Genomic DNA, 18918 nt, shown 5'->3' on the forward strand with positions numbered 1-18918 from the left:
AAAGGATACTAATGGTCAATTAGGTTGAGTTAGCTACATTATAAACACTTAAAAATATTGTGGACGGTTGATTTGGCTAGGATAGCTACATTAAAGATACGGGGGAAAAAACATGAACTTCGTGTTTTGGCTCGCTCGTCTGTGAAAAGAAGGCTTCCCTTCAACGGGACCCCTAGCGACGGCTCACGCCGCTCAGCCCCGGGTGTGAGACTCCGCGCGGCGAAGGTTGCCGTGGTTCCCGCCGCAGCAGCACAAGCGGCGCTGGTCCCACGCCGGAAGCCTTCATTTCACAGACGAGAGAGCCACACCCGAAGTTCCCCGAAGTTCATGCTCGCGCTTTTTTCCCGTTCTGTCTCATTGTATAAACCGGTGTGGCATTAAATTTTGCGGTCGATTAGGATAGGTTAGTTACACTATAAATACTTTAAAACATTGTCGATGGCTGGTTATATTAGGTAAGTATAGCTACATTAAAAATACTGTAAAATAATTTTATGGTTGCTTAACAAATAACTTTTTAATATGTAGCTATCCAGGGCTAGGAAACTGTTTACATGAATTCACAGTATCTTTAATGTAGCTATCCTAACCAAATCAACCGTCCACAATGTTTTAAAGTATTTATAATGTAGCTAACCTAACCTGTTCCAATGAACAGAAAAAAACCGAAGATGCACGATCGGGAGTTTATCTCTCTCGTCTGTGAAAACAAGGCTTCCCGTCTCACGCAGTTTCCGCGTGCTCGGATGGCGAGCTAGTTAGTTCCTCGGGATGATGGTGTTTTCACATCACAAGCTTTGAAGCTCGAAAAAAAAGATACATAAATAAGCTACATAAATAATTGCAGAATGAACTGGCTGGCTGATACATCATTAAGTCAACATTGACGTCAATATATTCGTACACAATGATTGCTGAATGCTAGCCAGCTGCCTGTGAATAGCCTTTTCTTAGAGAAGTTATAATTACAACAAACTACACCTTAAGCTGTGTGTAAACGTTCGTTCGTTCGTACAAACTCTTAAATCTCAGAAAGTTATTCACCGATCGCTTTGAAATATTGGCTTATTAGTAGGGACGATATCTTATGGTAAATAATGCGATAAAACCGAAATATTACCGAATAACTTTTTTACCAAAAAACAAGTAAAAAAATTAATTTAAAACAAATTTTAACATAGGTTAACTCAAATACAAAAATAATAATCTTTAAACATAAATATTATTAAGTAAATGTGATCTACTTAGTATTTAGTTGGTACCAAAATACATCAACAAAATGGATATAAAAAGAATTTAACATTTTAATGATATTGCATTTTTTATTAAATAAATTTTAAAAAGACTGATGTTATTTAATTTTCAAATACACAAATGTCTGTTGATTTATTTTTCTTGTTCCGAGTTAATCTGTCCTTAACTTATTTATTGCAAACTATTTTACTATAAAAATGTATCGTGTTAGCACAGTTGCTTTATTCTGGTGAAATATGTATAAAGAAACATTTTAGTGTAATACTAGCCAAAAAATGACACTAAATTTATATATGCAATGAACTTATAGAAACAATACCAAAATCTCTTTTTTTTTTAACGAAATTATTCTGAAAATAAAACCATACAATCATGTCTCTACTTATTGGCATATTTTTTTTTTGTTTTGTTTCAAGATGTCGAGAATGTCCTTCAACAAACTACAGACTCACTAAGAACCTGCCAATAGTGATCGAAGACTGATGCTGCCAGGGGCGTAGCCAGGGGGGGGGGGGGTAGGGGTTCAACCCCCCCCCCCCCCCCCCCGCCCTTAGCACCAAATCTTTAATTAATTTCTTTTTCATCACTCAAACAAATTTCACATTAAAATTAATAAAATTTTTGCCATTACAATATTTAAATTTAAGTACCGAAAACTGCTAAAATAGCACTATTTTACACCTTAAAATCCAAATTTTCCCATGGGAGGACCCCCCCCCCCACTCCCCGCTTTAATACGGGGGGGGGGGGGGAATTTTTCTTAACACCCCCCCATACACAAATCCTGGCTACGCCACTGGATGCTGCACTGCCCTATTATTCTAGCCAACGTGCATTATTGTAGTGTATCATAAACTGGCTTAGCACGCCCTTCTGGATTAACGACTTTCTAGGCCAATATTATTATTACTGGTTTATCTAGCTATGAGTTTGTACTATGTCTTGATATTTTTTTTAAAGTATTTTACGCCCAATCACTATGTCGGTACTCGTTTTAAGTATAACTTATCACTGTCAGGTTACAAAATTATTACGTAATCATAACCATGTCTGTATTGAGAGGAGTATTTCATTGCGGTCGCAAAAAAAAAAAAACGAATCAGTGCGGAGACAGACTGAAACGTGTTTTTCTCACGGTCCCGGAAGTTCAGTCGGCACCGGGCACTTGGTCCGCGCCACGGACTCCATGTTTTTTTCCCTTCCGTTGTCTCTTTTGTGGAGCTGGCCGCATATCTCCGGGCTAAATATTTGTTCATCCCCTCCCGCGCCGTTGTTCGTGGCAGAGCAAATCAAACAAAAACTTTTTTTTTTAAAGAGTTCTTCGGGGGAATGAAGGGGGGTGGGGAGTGAAATCACTTCCCGGTCTCTTCTCCCCTTTTGCCCGCGTGTCTGGTCGCGTACACAAGTACAAAACTCACCCCCCCCCCCCCCCGGCCCGTCTCGAGGTCTTGTCCGTGGCCGCCGGCAACAAAAACCACACCCCCTTCCCCCCCCCTCCTCCTCCTCCACAACGGCCGTGGTGGATCCTCCCCCCCTCCCCGCACCCAGGCCTTGTCCGTGTTTGCGCCTCTGGTTTAACAACTGGTTACGGCCACGCGCCGGCCACAATTAGGTCGCGTGCGCCGCGCGCAAGTGGCCGTCATGCGAGGGGGTGTGGTCGACGCTCCCAGCATCCACCGCCCCACTCCTTCCCCCCTCCCCCCTCCCCTCCCCCTGTCCTCGAGCGCGGTCCTGGCGACGACAGCGCCGCCAACTGGACCGGAAAGGAAACACCCCCGACTCTCGAGCGCCTCAAGATACGTCCGCTCCAGCAGAGTTTTATGCGTGCGAGATCTGCGTGTCTCGATGCCGGACAGCCAATACGGAGCTCGTTTCAGTGAAGGGGGTGAAAGGGTGGACTATAACTCACCCCCCCCCCCCCCCCCACCCCCAACCCCTTCCCGAGAACATGCAACACTGGCAAAACAAAATCTACGTAAACCGTGGTGGTAGTCCTCATAAGAATTAGTTTCGGTGCCACTGGTTCACATGAGTTGTCTGAAACGGTAACTTTGATGTAAGGGATTCTGGTTTTGAGTCTTTCCCTCATACTCATTTAGAGCAAGAGTAATAAATTCAAATAATGGCCTCCTCAACTTACGGCCATTTTTTTACAAGCAACCATGTATTATTGTGTACAGGAAAAATTAAACTTTCATTTAGTATGAAATTTTCTTGAAAAACATGATATGGTCATGGTGTGAGTGAATGTCTATTCGTAAGACCGGTATTATACGCCATACTGACTTTTTGTTTCGTCTACGCCTTTTACCGAGGGCTATTTCTAAAATTTTTACTCAAATTCTCCCTTGCATTTGTTATGTGACCTAAATTTTCAACATATATTCACATAGTGTAATATCATAGGTGTACAAAAAGGCACGCAAGTCTTCGTAATAACAGGTATTATCACTTACATGCCTTTTAATATGTATATCACATTAAGTGTTTTTCTGTTGAAAACAACGACTGCATAATAACAGGAATAACAACATTGCCAGGGAGTTATGGAGTTAAAATTTTGGAAATAACCCTTTAAACAAAAGCAATGACAAAAAAATTGAAGAAGATAAAGCCATGGAGTGTAATATCGAGCCTCACTCTGGTTAGTAATATTGGTTAACACTAAAAGAAATAACACATATATGACGGCCAATGCTAGATCGCAGGATAAGATAGCATACGATTAGCAGGCAACATTATGATCTGGCTCCATCTTATTTTTTCGAACATTGACTTTTTAGAACACCGAGTTTAAACTATAAAATATGTATGTTAACTCGTACACCGTGTATGCTAATATTACGTATATTCCACGGATAATTATTTTATTACGTTTTCTAAAAAAATATATATACATCAGATCAAAACAAATAGAAGTTTTTATTCTGTTAATCTCGATTCTCTTATGACTTCCAGTAACGAGGATCTATCATCTGTGCAAGAATAGTCTCCTGCACATAGAAAAGCAATCAAATGTCTTACCCTATCAACTAAAATTTGGATCGTCCCTCGATGTGTTTTCATGTTGCAAATACACTTATAATACGAAACTCTGAAACTAAATTCAACGTATAATTCTTTAAAATAATGAACGTAACTACTTTTGTTGACGCTAATCATATGTAGTTTCCGCACCCGCCTCTAGAATTCGTTGATGGTGCAGCTACGTTGACTATCGAATCATTCCACTTGTAGAGATAAATTTTAAACTATATAATGAAACGGCTCCGATAAAAACGTACAATACTTAAAAAAAAAGGGGGGGGGGTTTGTCTATTAAGTCGGTTTACGGACGATAATGTTACGTGATAACGTCATAAGAAAACATTGATGAAAAATTGCATACTTTTTAATTTTCAAATATTATTTGCAGTTTTTGCAAAAATAATTTAAATAAATATGTTTAAATATAATCACGAACAATTAGTTAAAAAGCCCGCCTTAACCTGTTTGATATTATAGAAGATTTTCTCGCACGATGGTTGGCCCGGTTCTCGCACATTCGGCCCAGGCGGAACGTGACAATTGAGTCATGCTTTTTCGTGCGTGCAGCCGAGACGTTATCACGTCAAAAAAAAACCACTAAACCTTGGCCATGGACCCGATTTTCGACAAGTAAATTTTATTGAAATACAGCCCATCTTGTTTGAATTTATTAACAAGTTACCACTGTAAAGTTTGTCTTTGTGAACTTTGGTTCGCGACATCCGCCAACAGATGGCAGTTCCTCGACTTCCGTCGCATTCACGAAATGTATACCGTATACCGAGAGCTTGATCATAATTTTTTCGACTGTATGCCTTAACATTGAACTGAAGACTTGACGAAACACATCTATAGTCTGTATGGTATAGGAAGTGTGTTTGCAGCAAACCATTTCGAACCATTGAACACGAGAGCTCTCCTCTCGCCGCGGGCTGTTCGTGGCAGCCTCGTGATTAGTATTTTAGTATTTCAGCGCCGCCGCCCCGCCAGGCCTCTGCAACCCTCCCCCCTCCCCCCCCCCCCCTACCCCAACAAGCATACGTGTGGCGGCGCTCACGGAGAGGTCACGTGCCCCGACTTGAATTTGTCACATTCGATAGATTTGTCAAGGTCCCTTTTGTGCGGTTCGCTGAGCGCCCCTGAGGGCTCACAGCCCCTCCTCACCTTCCTGGGGGCTGCCTTTTCAACCCCCCCCCCCCCCCCAACACTGCATCCACCAGCCTCACAATGACGGGGGGGATTGCACGCGCAAATCTCTCTCTCCCCTCCCTCCACCCTCCAACAACACCACCCCCTCTGCCTTGACGACGACCGAGTCCCATCTCCGTGTTTGTTTGTTTTGTCCGCTCGTTAAATTAATCACGTCTCGCCGATTTCACGGATCAGATACGGTTTGGATTTTTTTTTTTTTTTTACTCCACCAAACCAACCAACCGCTGGCGGTTGGCCGCCCTGTTTGTCGGGCCTCCAAGCCAAGAGTTCTCACACTCTCAAGGGGCCCTCCCCCCCCCCCCACACACACACACACACACGGTCAGTCCAGCTCCCGGTTCGGACTGAGCAGTTTGTACTCAACTGAAGCCTTCCCCCACACACGCACTGTCTTGTGGTCACTGTGTTGCTGTGGGATGTATCGTTTCATCGTAGAATGTGGAAGAAACTTTAGGTGTTGCAGTTGCACTTTTATAGTTAGAAAAAAAGGAAAAGAAAAAAATAGCAAAGCGACCAAAGAGTACAAACAAATATTGTCTGCTACGACACTCAGGTGATGGACTAATGGACTGATTGTTTGGACTGACAAGTTTGGACTGGTGAGACGCTGTTCCCACACTCGGCAGTTCGGACTGACGGAAAGCCATCAGTTCGTCATTCCATATGTTCCGACTGATCGGTTCCATCGTCCTTATTCTCTCTCTCGACAGATCCGACTGTTTGATAAGTCCGAACTGACAGTTCCGAATGATCGCGTGTGGAGGCCTTTAGGGCACCCAAACACTGCGCGGACAAGTTCGCGTACCAACTTGCGAAAGATAAAATTAGTTAAACTATTACTGAATATTTGTTTTTACAGCTAGACTGTTAACCACTTTCTTTAGAACAAAAGTTTATCCAAACCAATTGTTTCTGTTCAAACTGAAATTTAAAAAAAGCATTAGAGCAAAAAAAATTTTTGTGTATTTGGAATTCATTTTTATTATTTGTGATTAAAATGATTTAGCTTGTAAAAACAGATACTGCATTAGTAGCTATCATTGGTAAGAAAGTTTGCCACAACAAACCTTAAAGTGAAAAACCTTGTGCAAAACTTACCTTTAAAAAAAGTAATAATTTTGAAGGGCAAAGATACTGATATCCACAGAACACATGATTTATATAACTTGTAAGATAAAATTGTAGAATACCATCAGAACTGTAAATCCCGCGTGGAAGAAATTAGCATCGACTGATTTACAAGTAAGTAGTTCATAAATACCAGTTTCTGAGTAGTGAAACGACCACGGTAAATTTTGAGAAAGCAATTTTGAAATTAGCGACAGGTCTTAAGGTCCAATGTTTGAAGCAGAAGAAGAAGAATAGATTTTCCTAGCAAACCAGACGGTTAGCAGTCAGTAGACAGAAATTAATTTGACCTAAATTTTGGAGGAAAAACTGTCGGTCAAATGACTTTTCGGGTAAATGGCTGTCGGCAAACTGACTGTCAGTCAAACTATTTTCGGTCTACTGGCTGCCACGGCCCTGGTCCTGATAGTCCTGAGTAGACTGCACACTGCGTGGGATGATTTTGCCGTGGTTCCCCGTCGCCTTCCGCGATGCGGGAGGATAGGGTGACGACGCAGTGCCAAGGCGTTAACTTCAAGAGACATTTAAACCTGGTATCGAGCCCGTGACCTCGGATCCGCCAATGAGGCATCGCGTCTGAGCGTAGGAGAGATGGATACACCACACGTTGCTTTCTCGATAACCATTAGTTGTCTACACTCACGTCCTTCGTATTACAATTAAATATCAATATACTTTTTAAGGAAACATAGCGCTGAAAATGTATTTAAAAATTGAAAACTTATGTTTCGTTTGAAAACTTCGTTTTAGCTCTTTATTTTTTGCACTTATTCAAAATATACCGTTTACAGGAATAATTTATATATATTCATCGTTAACTCAAGTACAAAATAAGAAATATCACATATTAGCTATTTAATTATGTATTTGAGTAGCTAATTAAAACTAATCAATAGATAAACTTGATTTCAATAACTGAAATCTAGTAAAATAACATTGAGGCATACAGAATAAAAATTAATATATATACAAAAGTATTACTAGCATTTAAGAAACATTAACCGTGTGTTTTTTAAATGTTAAAACGCTAAAACCGTTAAGGCAAGGCTGATACAAAAATATTTTAACAAATCACCAAATTTTTTCAATATTTATTCATTATGAATAGTAAATAAACACAGATTATTCTTGTTTAAAGAAAGCACATGACTAATTATTTAAGTAAAAACACGCAATTAAGAACTGAATTTATTTCACCTCTGTTTCCAACTATGAAGATTTCTTGCTGGCCAAGAAGTTCCTGCAAAAGAAAAGATGTATTATTTTTTTATTAAGTTAACAATCCTACTGTGGTAAATTGTTCATTTACAAAGAATGCTTGTTCCAATTCAAGCCACATGTATCGTAACTGTAAATTAGTTACTTACAGCTGTTATAAACAGGCTTGTGCACCTTTTTCTTTCTTACATTTACATCATTGAAAATATGTAACGTATTTTAATTACATGTTGTGATAAAAAGCTGCGTAACTATTACTTAAAAACACATAAACAAACCGCGTGGTTTCCAGAAATAACGAAATGAAGAAGGTGAAGAGGCGTTATAAACAATCCTAGAAACTAAATCCACCCCCCCTTTTTCATTTTTCAAGAGCAAGGAAAATGGCCACGGTGGTGGAGTGGTCAAGTCACTATCATACCGCACCAAAGCGACCCGGGTTTAATTCCTAACGGAGTGAAACACGATGTTTTCGTGCATGGTATACGTAGTGAACGCTACCGAGAGCCGAAGTGTTTATTCGGGGAGTTTCCCTTCCCCCCCCCCCCCAGTTACATTCCGTCGCGGATTCATCTCACTGCTTTGACCTTCTCTTAGGCTGGGCATACAATTAAAAATTTATATAAGCAAGCACATAGCAATATATGCTCAAAATTGTGCGCACTAACTGTGCAAAAACCAATTCAGAATTATTGTATCATTATAGCCAATGGGATTATATATATATAATCTAGTTATCTGACCAGCAGACTTTAAATAAACATTTTTTTTAATATTAATTAATTTAGGTTATGACAGGTCATGTGGAAAAAAAATTAGTGAACAATTCATTGCTGGAAGTTAATTGTATAAAGTGAGTATTAATACAGTTCTGTAGTTTATATTGTAATGTCTTTTAAAATGTGAGATGTTCGTTCCTTTTAATGCCGTGTTAATTAATCGTTTGAAATTTGGAACAAAAAATTAACGAATTACCCATAACATAAATAATGTCCTTCATAATAATTTCCAGAATAAACGAGATTTTTTATTTTTATTTGCATGGGTTGGTAACTCAAGAGGAGAGTACGTGCGAGAATACTGACAGCGTAAGCGCGAGGAAAAATTGCAAACTGGAGGAAAAGGCCCAATATAAATGTTGCTCGTAACTCTACTCAACGCAACCGGGATTTTGCTCGCTAACCGAGGTTAGATGTTAACACATCACCAGCGAGTACTGGAAGACTATCTTAATTTTTTTTTTCTCCTCCAAAAACCAACACCGAATTAAATATATCCGTACCCACCGCTTGCCTCTGGTGCAATAACCTCGTGAGCAAATCGCCTCTCCTGCCATAAGCGCGTCACACTGCGGTCATGACCTTTACTTTACTACGTGACGTCAAAAATGTCCATAAAAAAAAAAAACCTCCGGGAAGAGACGGTCAGGCTCCGAGTCATTTCCGTTGACTTCGCGCGCCGTTCAGCAACGTGGTTCGGCGAACAACCGTGTAAACAGAGATGAATATGACTGCTAGTCTAATTTTAGAACCAGATTCATCTTCGAGGAGGAAACGCCTGAATGACCAATGATCAGTTTGCAACTCGTTCGAACGCACACTGCAGACTGGGGAGTTCATTTCTGTAGTTACTGTCAGTGCCATGCACACCTCCGGACTGTAGTTTTAGTCACTTTTTTCTGTTTGGATTAAGTTTCTTGGTGCTTTATATAGTAGTAGCAGCTGATTTTTTCACGTATTTTTTTTCCTCTCATTTCCTGTCAAATACTGGAACAGTTTTGTCTACTGTACCTACCTTCCCAGTTATGCGCCATCTTAATTAATATTTTCGGTATAGCATAAACCAATATTTTTATTTAATAATTCAAAAATACATAAAGCTAACTGATTTTAAAAAAAATGTTTTTAAGTAACATTTCGAGGTCCACAACAAGTTCATCACACGATTTCTAAAAACATTTTTATTAATTTTTATCTCGCTGCCGTAAGTGACAAAAGTTTTCTGTGAGACAAAACAAAGAGAACCACCTTACCAATCGCATTTCGGCAAAATACGGGGCCTACATTTTTTGTTTCTTTGTTGAAATAAGGTTCAAATGTTAAAGGTTGGATGTAAAATTAAAATTTAAAACATTGTTATATGTTTGAAACATTCGGATCCTTCATCTCCAGAATCACAGCAATCATGGTCATTTGTCTTTTCAAGACATTATATTATATAAATTTGAAAGTGATTTGAAAGAAAATGTAATTTAATCAAAAATGTTGATCGTTCACGTGAAACTTAACTTTTGTTCACTGTAATGCTAAGTATTTTTACAGTGTGTGTTTGATTTAGTAAACAATACTATTTGTGATACAAAAATCATGTGCCTAGTACCTACTTACACTTTTCAAACCGGTTAAGAGCTGGTTTCTGAAGTCTTGCATCACTTGGGGATGCATTTCTCTCGCCTGGAAGTTCTGTCAAACGCGCATTTCTCCGAGCTTCTGCATTTCACATTCCCACAATACACGGTGTCTGAAAAGAAAAATAAGCGAAAAATACTTACCGACCAGAGATTAATTTGTGGGTTTTATTTTTTGGAACAGGGGGTGAGAAGGGTGGCTTTCTTTAATTCCACTAATCTTTTTGTAAGAGTTTATGTGTAAATAGTGACTGCCTAACAATTATTCTGAGTTTATATGGGGAATCGTTTGAAACGGCAGGGATTGGGTTAACAGGGCTTCGCACCAATGGACTTATTAAGAGAAGTCGGTTAAGCAGCTGGGAATCAAGTGCCGAATCGGCCGAGACTGGCCAAAATGTTCCTGAAGGTTCGAGAATGTTCTAGAATGTTGTATATCGTTCCATAATGTTAAAGAATCTTCCAAAGGTTCGTGAATATTTTAGAGTGTTCCAAAATGTTATATGATCTTCCAGAAATTTCTTGAATGTTCGAGAATGTTCTGGAATTTCCCAGAAGGTTCTGGAGCTTCGAAGGGATTTCTGGTTCCGGTTTTTATAGAAACTGGCTGGCTGGCTTTATCCTAGCGAAGCGAGGGTAACTACGGTTAGTTTACTATAAAAGTGTATAATCCTAAAGGGAAATTTACAATGTGGCTGATAGGAGTGATGGTCGCACGAGGAAGGAAGTGGGAGTGTCACCTGGGCCGTCGTACTTGGAGCCAGCCTCGCCGCCCTGCGCCACGGGTCTGGCGCCCACGCACGACCTGGAGCCGCACACGTTGGGGCAGCACTTGGCCCCGCCCAGGCACTGGTAGTCGCTGCTGCACGAGGGCGAGCACCGCGTCACATAGCTCCTCAGCGGGCAGAACCCCGCCTTGCCTGCGCAAACCATCCCCGCCATCCCGTCATCCCGTCATCCCGTCAACCCGTCATCCCACCAACCCGTCATCCCGTCAACCCGTCATCCCGTCAACCCGTCAACCCATCATCCCGTCAACCTGTCATCCCGTCATCCCGTCAACCCACCAAACCGTCATCCCGTCATCCCGCCATCACGCTATCATGCCATCACGCCATCATGCCATCACGCCATCCTGTCATCCCGCCATCCCGTCAACCCGTCATCCCACCATCCCGTCAACCCGTCAACCCGTCATCCCACCATCCCGTCAACCCGTCAACCCGCCATCCCGTCAACCCGTCAACCCACCAACCCGTCATCCCGTCATCACGCCATCCCGTCATCCCGTCATCCCGTCAACCCGTCAACCCGTCATCCCACCAACCCGTCATCCCGTCAACCCGTCAACCCATCATCCCGTCATCCCGTCATCCCGTGAATAGCATATAACTTGTAAGGTTTCTTATGGATTCTATTAACAAGAGACTTGTAATTTTCATCCTATATCAGGGTAACTCATCCGGGGCCCACTGGTGCCCAAGCCCCGGGGATTTTGACCTCCCCCCCCCCTTAAACCCCTCCCTCCCCCCTCTTTGAAGACCTGCATTCAGCCGAAGAGGTTCTCCTGATGCAGTTGCCAATTTAATTCACTCACAACAGCGCTTCAACGTTCCACGCTACACTAGAAGTGCGAACCACCGGTCTGTACTCACTGCTTGTTTCTGCTGCCGTGCATATCAAGGTCATCATCAACAGCGACGACAGTATCACCATCTTCGAGTCTGAAACAGTCGTCACAAAAACATTTGCATTTCAATTAACTTATAAAAAAAGCATTACGTGTCTGTTTGATAAATCTAAATGGTGCGTGAATTAAAAACTCATGTAAGTTTTTTTTATTAATTTGGGTCTGTTGGATGGCACGAGTGTTTTATTTTTGAAACACTTTTACACAGAGCATTTTATTTAGAACCTGCCCTCGAATCATTTTTTTTTTCATTTTTTTTTTTCCACTTTTTTTTTCAATTTCCAATGGCTAAATCACCCAGTATGATAATAGTATTTGTTTGTGAAAGTTTATTGCTTAATTTCTGGATACATATTTTTAACGTAACAATTAATATGTTCTTTGAATGATTCTTTCAACGGACAAGATTGATTTAAAACATTATTTCAGTGTTCGCCATTGCTGGTTTACACTGTATGCCATGAAGAAAACCTGAAAAATGGATAACGTAAAAATGAATGCACAAACACACGGAAAACAAACCAAAATCAGCCGATGTCAAATGAAAATTAAAACAATTCTATAAATGAGATTTATGAGCGGGGGAAAGAGACGTCTAACCAACCACCTTCGGGCTGAGCTGGTTCCTCAGAGAGAATGTACGTTGGGCAGAACTACTCTTACCTAATGGTATCGCAAGAAACGGGTAAGGGACTTTATAGTAGTTCTACTTTTTATTCCTGCGTCAGTGTTTATCGTCCTCACGTCTCAGCTGCTCAAACAGCAGGTGTCGCTACCATCTTGCAACACGTGCGTTTGTTTATTTTTTGCAATGCTATCAGGAGGATAAAGAGTGACAAAGTGTAAATGGTACCAGAGTATTCCTTTTATCAATCCTAGGCATTTTAATTTGGTTTGTTGTTAAATTTGCGCGTGATATTTCTACAAAGTTATCAGACAACATACGAATATTTTTTTTTTCCAAACAGCATGATAAGTTTTTAAAGTTGGCAGGCTGCATTCATTATATTACTGCTTAAACGAAACCTTTAACTCTGAAGCAAGTGCTCTTGATAAATTAATAAGTATGGCGAAGTCAGCCATACTTGAACCTAGTAGAAATTTAACAGGGTTATACCAAAACAGTTGGTTGAAAATAGTAGTTCAAGTTATGGAAATTGTGCTTTGCTGCTACTTTATCTTCAGTACCCACCTAATATTTTTAGTAGTTGTAAATACTAGATGATTTAATTTCAAACTTTGGTAAAGTTCTCAAAACTGTGAGGCAGCAAACTTATGCATAACAACAACCAAAAATATCTTACTGTAGATCGCAACAAACGGTTGTACTTTAAGAAGAACATGCAAGCGTCACTGTATTTGTTACACGTGCCAAGAAGCTAAGCACACTTACCTTACCTGCCAAGCAGTGCGATGATTAATGCATGCTTGTGCAAGCACGAAGATAAGAAGTGTTGCTCTCAACTACTGTGATGCGCATCTACACTGAGCCAAGTCAGAATTCGACTGACAAATTTAAGTTGCTGGTTCATCACGAAAAATAAGTTTAAAACATATAGAAAAATCACTTATGTATTTAATATGGATCATTAATCGATTGGATACTGTTTATTTAAAAAAAAAATTATAAATTCCCCTAAAAACTGTTACAGTCGTAAAATTTTATCGAACTCATTATTTCGAAGTAATTATTTTACAACGACAAGTTTTGCAGTAGATGCAAAAAATTCTTCAGCTGAACACTATCCAGATGTATAATGTTCCTTCTTAAATTCCAGTTGTTCAGCTCTAACTTCCGAGGTGTATGCCAATCTTGGGAAATACTCTAAAACATCTATTTTTCAACTTATTTTTTTCGTAATGAACTTACAGCCGAATTTTGGCGGATGTATTCTGACTCATTCTGTATAAAATTCCTGTGTATCTCAGTGGCATCATGATGAATGGCAAACAAGTGTGTTCTCAGTTACGGTCCTGAAAGATAACTACAATAACGTCAAGGTAACTTGGGAGGATTCATAACATGTTATACACGAAAGCTACTGGTCTTCCAGTGCTACTTAATTTTAATTCCTAAAAATATATAAATTTATATGGGACGTTATGAACATATAAAATACAACAGCTACCATAAAAAATCATAAAAAAATCGTCATTAAAAGAAAAAAGCTCAGGTGGAACATGCAATTTCTTTTTCAATTAACAAAACCACAGCAATCTTGCCTTGTTTACTTTTCTGAGAAAGCAAGTTATTGCATGGTTTGTTCTCTCACGTGCCGTAAAGCTGTTGGCATTTTAAAGCTCTCTTTTTTTTTTTAATTGAACACTAAAAATATTCTATGAATCTTATATCTGGTATTACCTACAACCAAAAATATTAACAATTTTAAGAACGTAAGTCACTAGTAAATAACCTAAAACCCGGGTGCGTTTTTTTTCTACTCGAGTAATTCTGGTGCGTTCTGTATTTATTCTGATGATGGGAAAATCGGCAGCTAGGCCAGGTTTATAAAATACGTGAGAAACGCAATAATGCAAGACGAAAAACATTTAACAGCGAAGTTTTCAACAACTCGTTTATAAACTACGCAACAGGCAAAAAATATGTTTTTGTGATGCAAAGCTGTATAATCACCAAAAGATATTTGATTTTGAAAATATATTTTAAAAAAAACATCGAAGAACATTGTTCCCGGGATAAACTGTTCTGTATAATATAGCCAATTGTATTTTGACGTAAAATATTAAAATAAAATAAGCAGTTGAAAGTGTTTGTGATGTGAAACTGCATGGTAGCCAATTTTTTTTTAAATTTTATTTTGAAAATATGAATTATCAAACTTGGTATAAACTGGTTACGCAATAAGTAACAATTATTTACCCACTATTCTGACAAGACGCCAATCTCTAATTCATCATCATCACCACCAACTGAAATTATAGGTACTGTTTTAGGGCACGTTCGTTAGTATTTTAACATCTTTATGTTTTAAAAAAAATATTTTTGCAAAACTCCGTTCCCCCGGAGAAACCCCTGGAATGGCCACCGCATGGGGAGCCCAAGAAAAGAAACTAGCTCCCCATTTGGAAGCCACCTGGAAGGTTTTTTTCTGTTCCACCCACCGTTTCTCTGGTAGTCTGGCTTGTTACAAGGGATTGTATTTCAACCAAAGAAAATGCTATCATTTTGTCTGGGCAATCCGCCTTGGAGGAGCCGGGACGCGAACCCGGGTCCTACTAATCACAAGGCAGGCGCTCTACCCCAGAACCAGAGTGGTAGAGCGGATACTTACAGTCTTCTTAACACTGACATGATGTTATTGCACGAGTTTACTGTAGTTTCGTGTGTCAATAACACGTGCAGTACATGTAGTAACATCTAACCTCGGTAACGAACAAATTTATGTATTCTTATGTTCTACGTTCAGCATGAATTATGTATTTTCATAACAGTGAAATATAATTTGTATAACTAGTCTGGCAATTTTTTAGTTGATTTTCTGCAAACAATCTTACAGTCCCGCTGTACAATAATTATATAGTATATATTATATAGTAAAAATTGGTTGTCTGTAAAGTCGGTTTACGGACGATAGTTTAACGTGACAACGTCATAACAAAACATTGATGAAATTGTTGTATACTTTTATGAATAAAATTTAATCATTTTTATTTTAGTAATAAAAGAATAAATACTTGAAATTATACTAGTTGATAATCAGATTTTTAAAATGCAAGAATAATTAACCTTTATTGCCAAAATTGTTGTTCTAATAAGCAATGAAAACCACATTAACTTTTCACTTCACTTTATAAACAGTCGACGAAACAGTTCACGTGTAGATGACTTGTAATTAATTTTAAAAACTGGCATTTAGCTATAAAGATTAAATATAAATATGAACAAGTTTTCATATAAATAAACTGTAATCAAATATCTATCAAAAATTATATGAATCACCATAATTCTTTAGTCAATTGTAACATAACCTATTATTACTGCACTCGCCGACCGATGCTACTTTTTTTAATAATAAAAGAATAAATACTTGAAATTATATGAGTAATCAGATTTTTAAAATGCAAGAATAATTAACCTTTATTGCCGAAATTGTTGTTGTAATAAGCAATGAAAACCATATTAACTTTTCGTTTCAATATAATTATGAACACGTTTTCATATAAATAAACTGTAATCAAATATCTAACATAACCTATTATTACTGCACTCGCCGACAGATGCTACTTTTTTAAATAATAAAAGAATAAATACTTGAAATTATACTAGTAATCAGATTTTTAATATGCAAGAATAATTAACCTTCATTGCCGAAATTGTTGTTGTAATAAGCAATGAAAACCAGAGATTAAAATCCGTCGAGAATATTTTTGTTTTTATGTCTTCCAGTGCTCAAAATGATATGCAATTGTGGCCCCAGCCACGAAATTTTATTTATAATTCATTAATAATAACGCCCCTTGCGATAAACAAAGGAAAATATGTATTAAGGAGTGCCTGGTTCCCGCGATAGCGGATAGATATCGCGATTCATTCGGTTCGCGTCCGTCACCGTAGATGGCAACACGGAATTTATTTTTATAATACGATTTTATAACAAATACGCATCCCAAATACACCAAACTTATTTATAATGTGTTACAATATTATTTAAAAAATAGTGCAAAAGATCCCGGGTGTAATTTGAATTATTATGTGTAACTGTAAAACACCATTGTTCGTTAAAAACGTATTTGAATATTCAACATTACTTTAAAATAACCGTACCGATTGTGCTGAAAATCGGTGGACGATCGTTAAATTACATAATAATAATAATTCAAACGACGAAAATATGATTGAAAAGTCAAATCGATGGTTGTTTCAATCGAGTGGAAGAGAGATGCCACGCATGCGTACAATGAGCATAACAGTAGTGGGACAATGTGCGTTACGGGAAACTTTTTCGTGTGTGCAGCCGGCGTTCATCGATTTATTAGACGTTGTCTCGTAAAAAAATCCCCTGTGCTCATATTAGCTGCAACGTAATAGACTTCCGATAGTCCGTAATTTAAGGAGTAGGAATGACATTTGGTTCGGCACCAGTGAATAATGTACGGGCTTAAGCCAACTAAGCAAACTGAAACTAAAAAAAAAACTTATACTTATCTGCTAAGTTCTAAAAGGCTTTTACGAAAAAAAAAAAAAAAAAACGTTAAGTGGTAGTCGGAAAGCTCGGATCGATCCGGGCTGGTCGGAGGCACGGTTCGGGATCGCTCGGAAGTGATCGGCTAAACAATATTTGCTGCCGAACATCAGCCTAGGCCCGGCCTGCAAGGCACGGAAACGGAGACCTATCTCCCACAACATTTCACTGTCGCGTCTGCTGCTTACACGGTGCACGGAAACCAGTGAGACTGCATTTCAAGGTTACGAAAATATTAATTTAATTTTAAAATAAATATATTTCGCTTCGAAATCATAACATGGGCAGAATTTACATAAATAATAAAAATAAACGACAAAGTAATCATACAATACCGCATATCATTGTACTTGAAACAATTTTTAACATATCTTTAGAACATAAACAAACGCGGCTACCACCGCAGCCAAGTACTCAACTTCTATTGGTCGCACGGAGCGAGATGATAATCCGTAGGGGTCCGTATCCGTCTGCGTGCTGTTGTAGAACGGGCCTTTAAACACGTATTCGCTCTACAACTCAGCGTCTAGCGTTAGCGGGAGACACCGCCAGGAAATGCGGTCCAACATGCCGGGTACATCGGAAGACTGCTGTACTAAAAGGTAGTTCTCACCCATCGTCGTCCAATGTGGCGTTGCGCCGCAGCTTCGCCGGACTTCCCCCAGACAGCAGAGCGGAGCCACGACTGACGCGCACGAAGTCGAGGTGTCGGCAGGGGCAGTCCCCTCTGCTGCCGCCGCTCTGATGACGACGCGACCTCAAGGTGGAATAACCAGGCACTTCTCTGCGGTTGTTTCCCCTCGCTGCTGGTCGTGCCCCCCGGGTCGTGATGTTGTCATAAACATGTCCGGTGTAATTCCGTGGAGGTGGGTGTCTGTTCTCAAGTTGAAGTCACGCTGGTTATCAAAACAAACAGTAACTGTATAAAGGCTAATAATGCTAGATGTCAGTACCACTTTTTAAAAGTAACCTTCGCCACGTAGATCGCCATTTTTCTTTTATATAGTAGTTTTTACTGCATTAACAACTTAGTTTGGTGTTTTGTATCAAATACGCATCGTGATTAAATTATTAAATTATTTATATTTTGCGTGTCGTCTACTTTTGTACATCTATTATTGTCTGCTGTGTAATATTTTTGTACAATATTGTAATTTAGTAATCAATAAAAATGTGATTAAAATTAATTGGTCTATCCCTTACGAACCCAGTTCTTCACACATTATAAATCGTAACAATATTAATGCGAGTGAAAGAGTTGCTTTAATATGTATAATTGATTTTTATTTTTATATTAAAATTTGTCATACTTAATAGCGCCGCTGAGCGCTCAGCCACGAGGCCATATTTAATGATTGGAAGTTTCAGATGATATATATGATCGTGCCGCCGGCCCCGGAACGAGCCTGAGCGGTGCGGCAGCCGGCCCCGGAACGAGCGTAAGCGGTGCGGCAGTTGCAGGAAGGTAGCATTGCTGTCGCTAGACTCTTCTACTGGGAACCGCCAGAAACAACTTCACAGGCAGTCAACTCGCCCGCTCTGGCGGGCGGCCAATAGGCGCTTGTGCCGCTCTTGTTCTTATCCCCACCAGTAGACTCAGCACAAGACACCAATGGGCATTCGTCCTTCACACCAGTCGCCTGGCTGAGTCCATCCGAGGTCGTGATGGAGGGCGTTCCACCTGTCGGTTTCAATGTGCAGCAGTTTATGGAGGAAATTCATAGTAGTCCCGCGATATGGGAACTGAGTCGTGAGGAATACAGAGATAAAATCAAAAG

The 18918-nt window shown here is 39.5% G+C and overlaps 1 protein-coding gene across 2 annotated transcripts; it reads right to left on the reverse strand.

The window, feature by feature from the left end:
• Positions 1-7697: 7697 nt before the first annotated feature.
• LOC134537186 (waprin-Thr1-like) lies at positions 7698-18481 on the reverse strand. 2 transcript variants are annotated; one of them, XM_063377448.1, is made up of 5 exons: positions 17754-18481; positions 11902-11970; positions 10987-11166; positions 10227-10359; positions 7698-7861 (listed from the first exon to the last, which is right to left on the reverse strand). In XM_063377448.1, the coding sequence occupies exons 1-4, from the start codon at positions 17755-17757 to the stop codon at positions 10268-10270; spliced, it is 345 nt and encodes a 114-aa protein (XP_063233518.1). In that variant the 5' UTR covers positions 17758-18481; the 3' UTR covers positions 7698-7861; positions 10227-10267. The 2 variants fall into 2 exon arrangements, with proteins under 2 accessions (XP_063233518.1, XP_063233519.1); XM_063377449.1 differs by lacking the exon at positions 17754-18481 and adding an exon at positions 12544-12797.
• Positions 18482-18918: the final 437 nt, after the last annotated feature.

Source organism: Bacillus rossius, chromosome 12 (genome assembly GCF_032445375.1).
Source record: "Bacillus rossius redtenbacheri isolate Brsri chromosome 12, Brsri_v3, whole genome shotgun sequence".
In the NCBI taxonomy this organism is placed as follows: Eukaryota; Metazoa; Arthropoda; class Insecta; order Phasmatodea; family Bacillidae; genus Bacillus; species Bacillus rossius.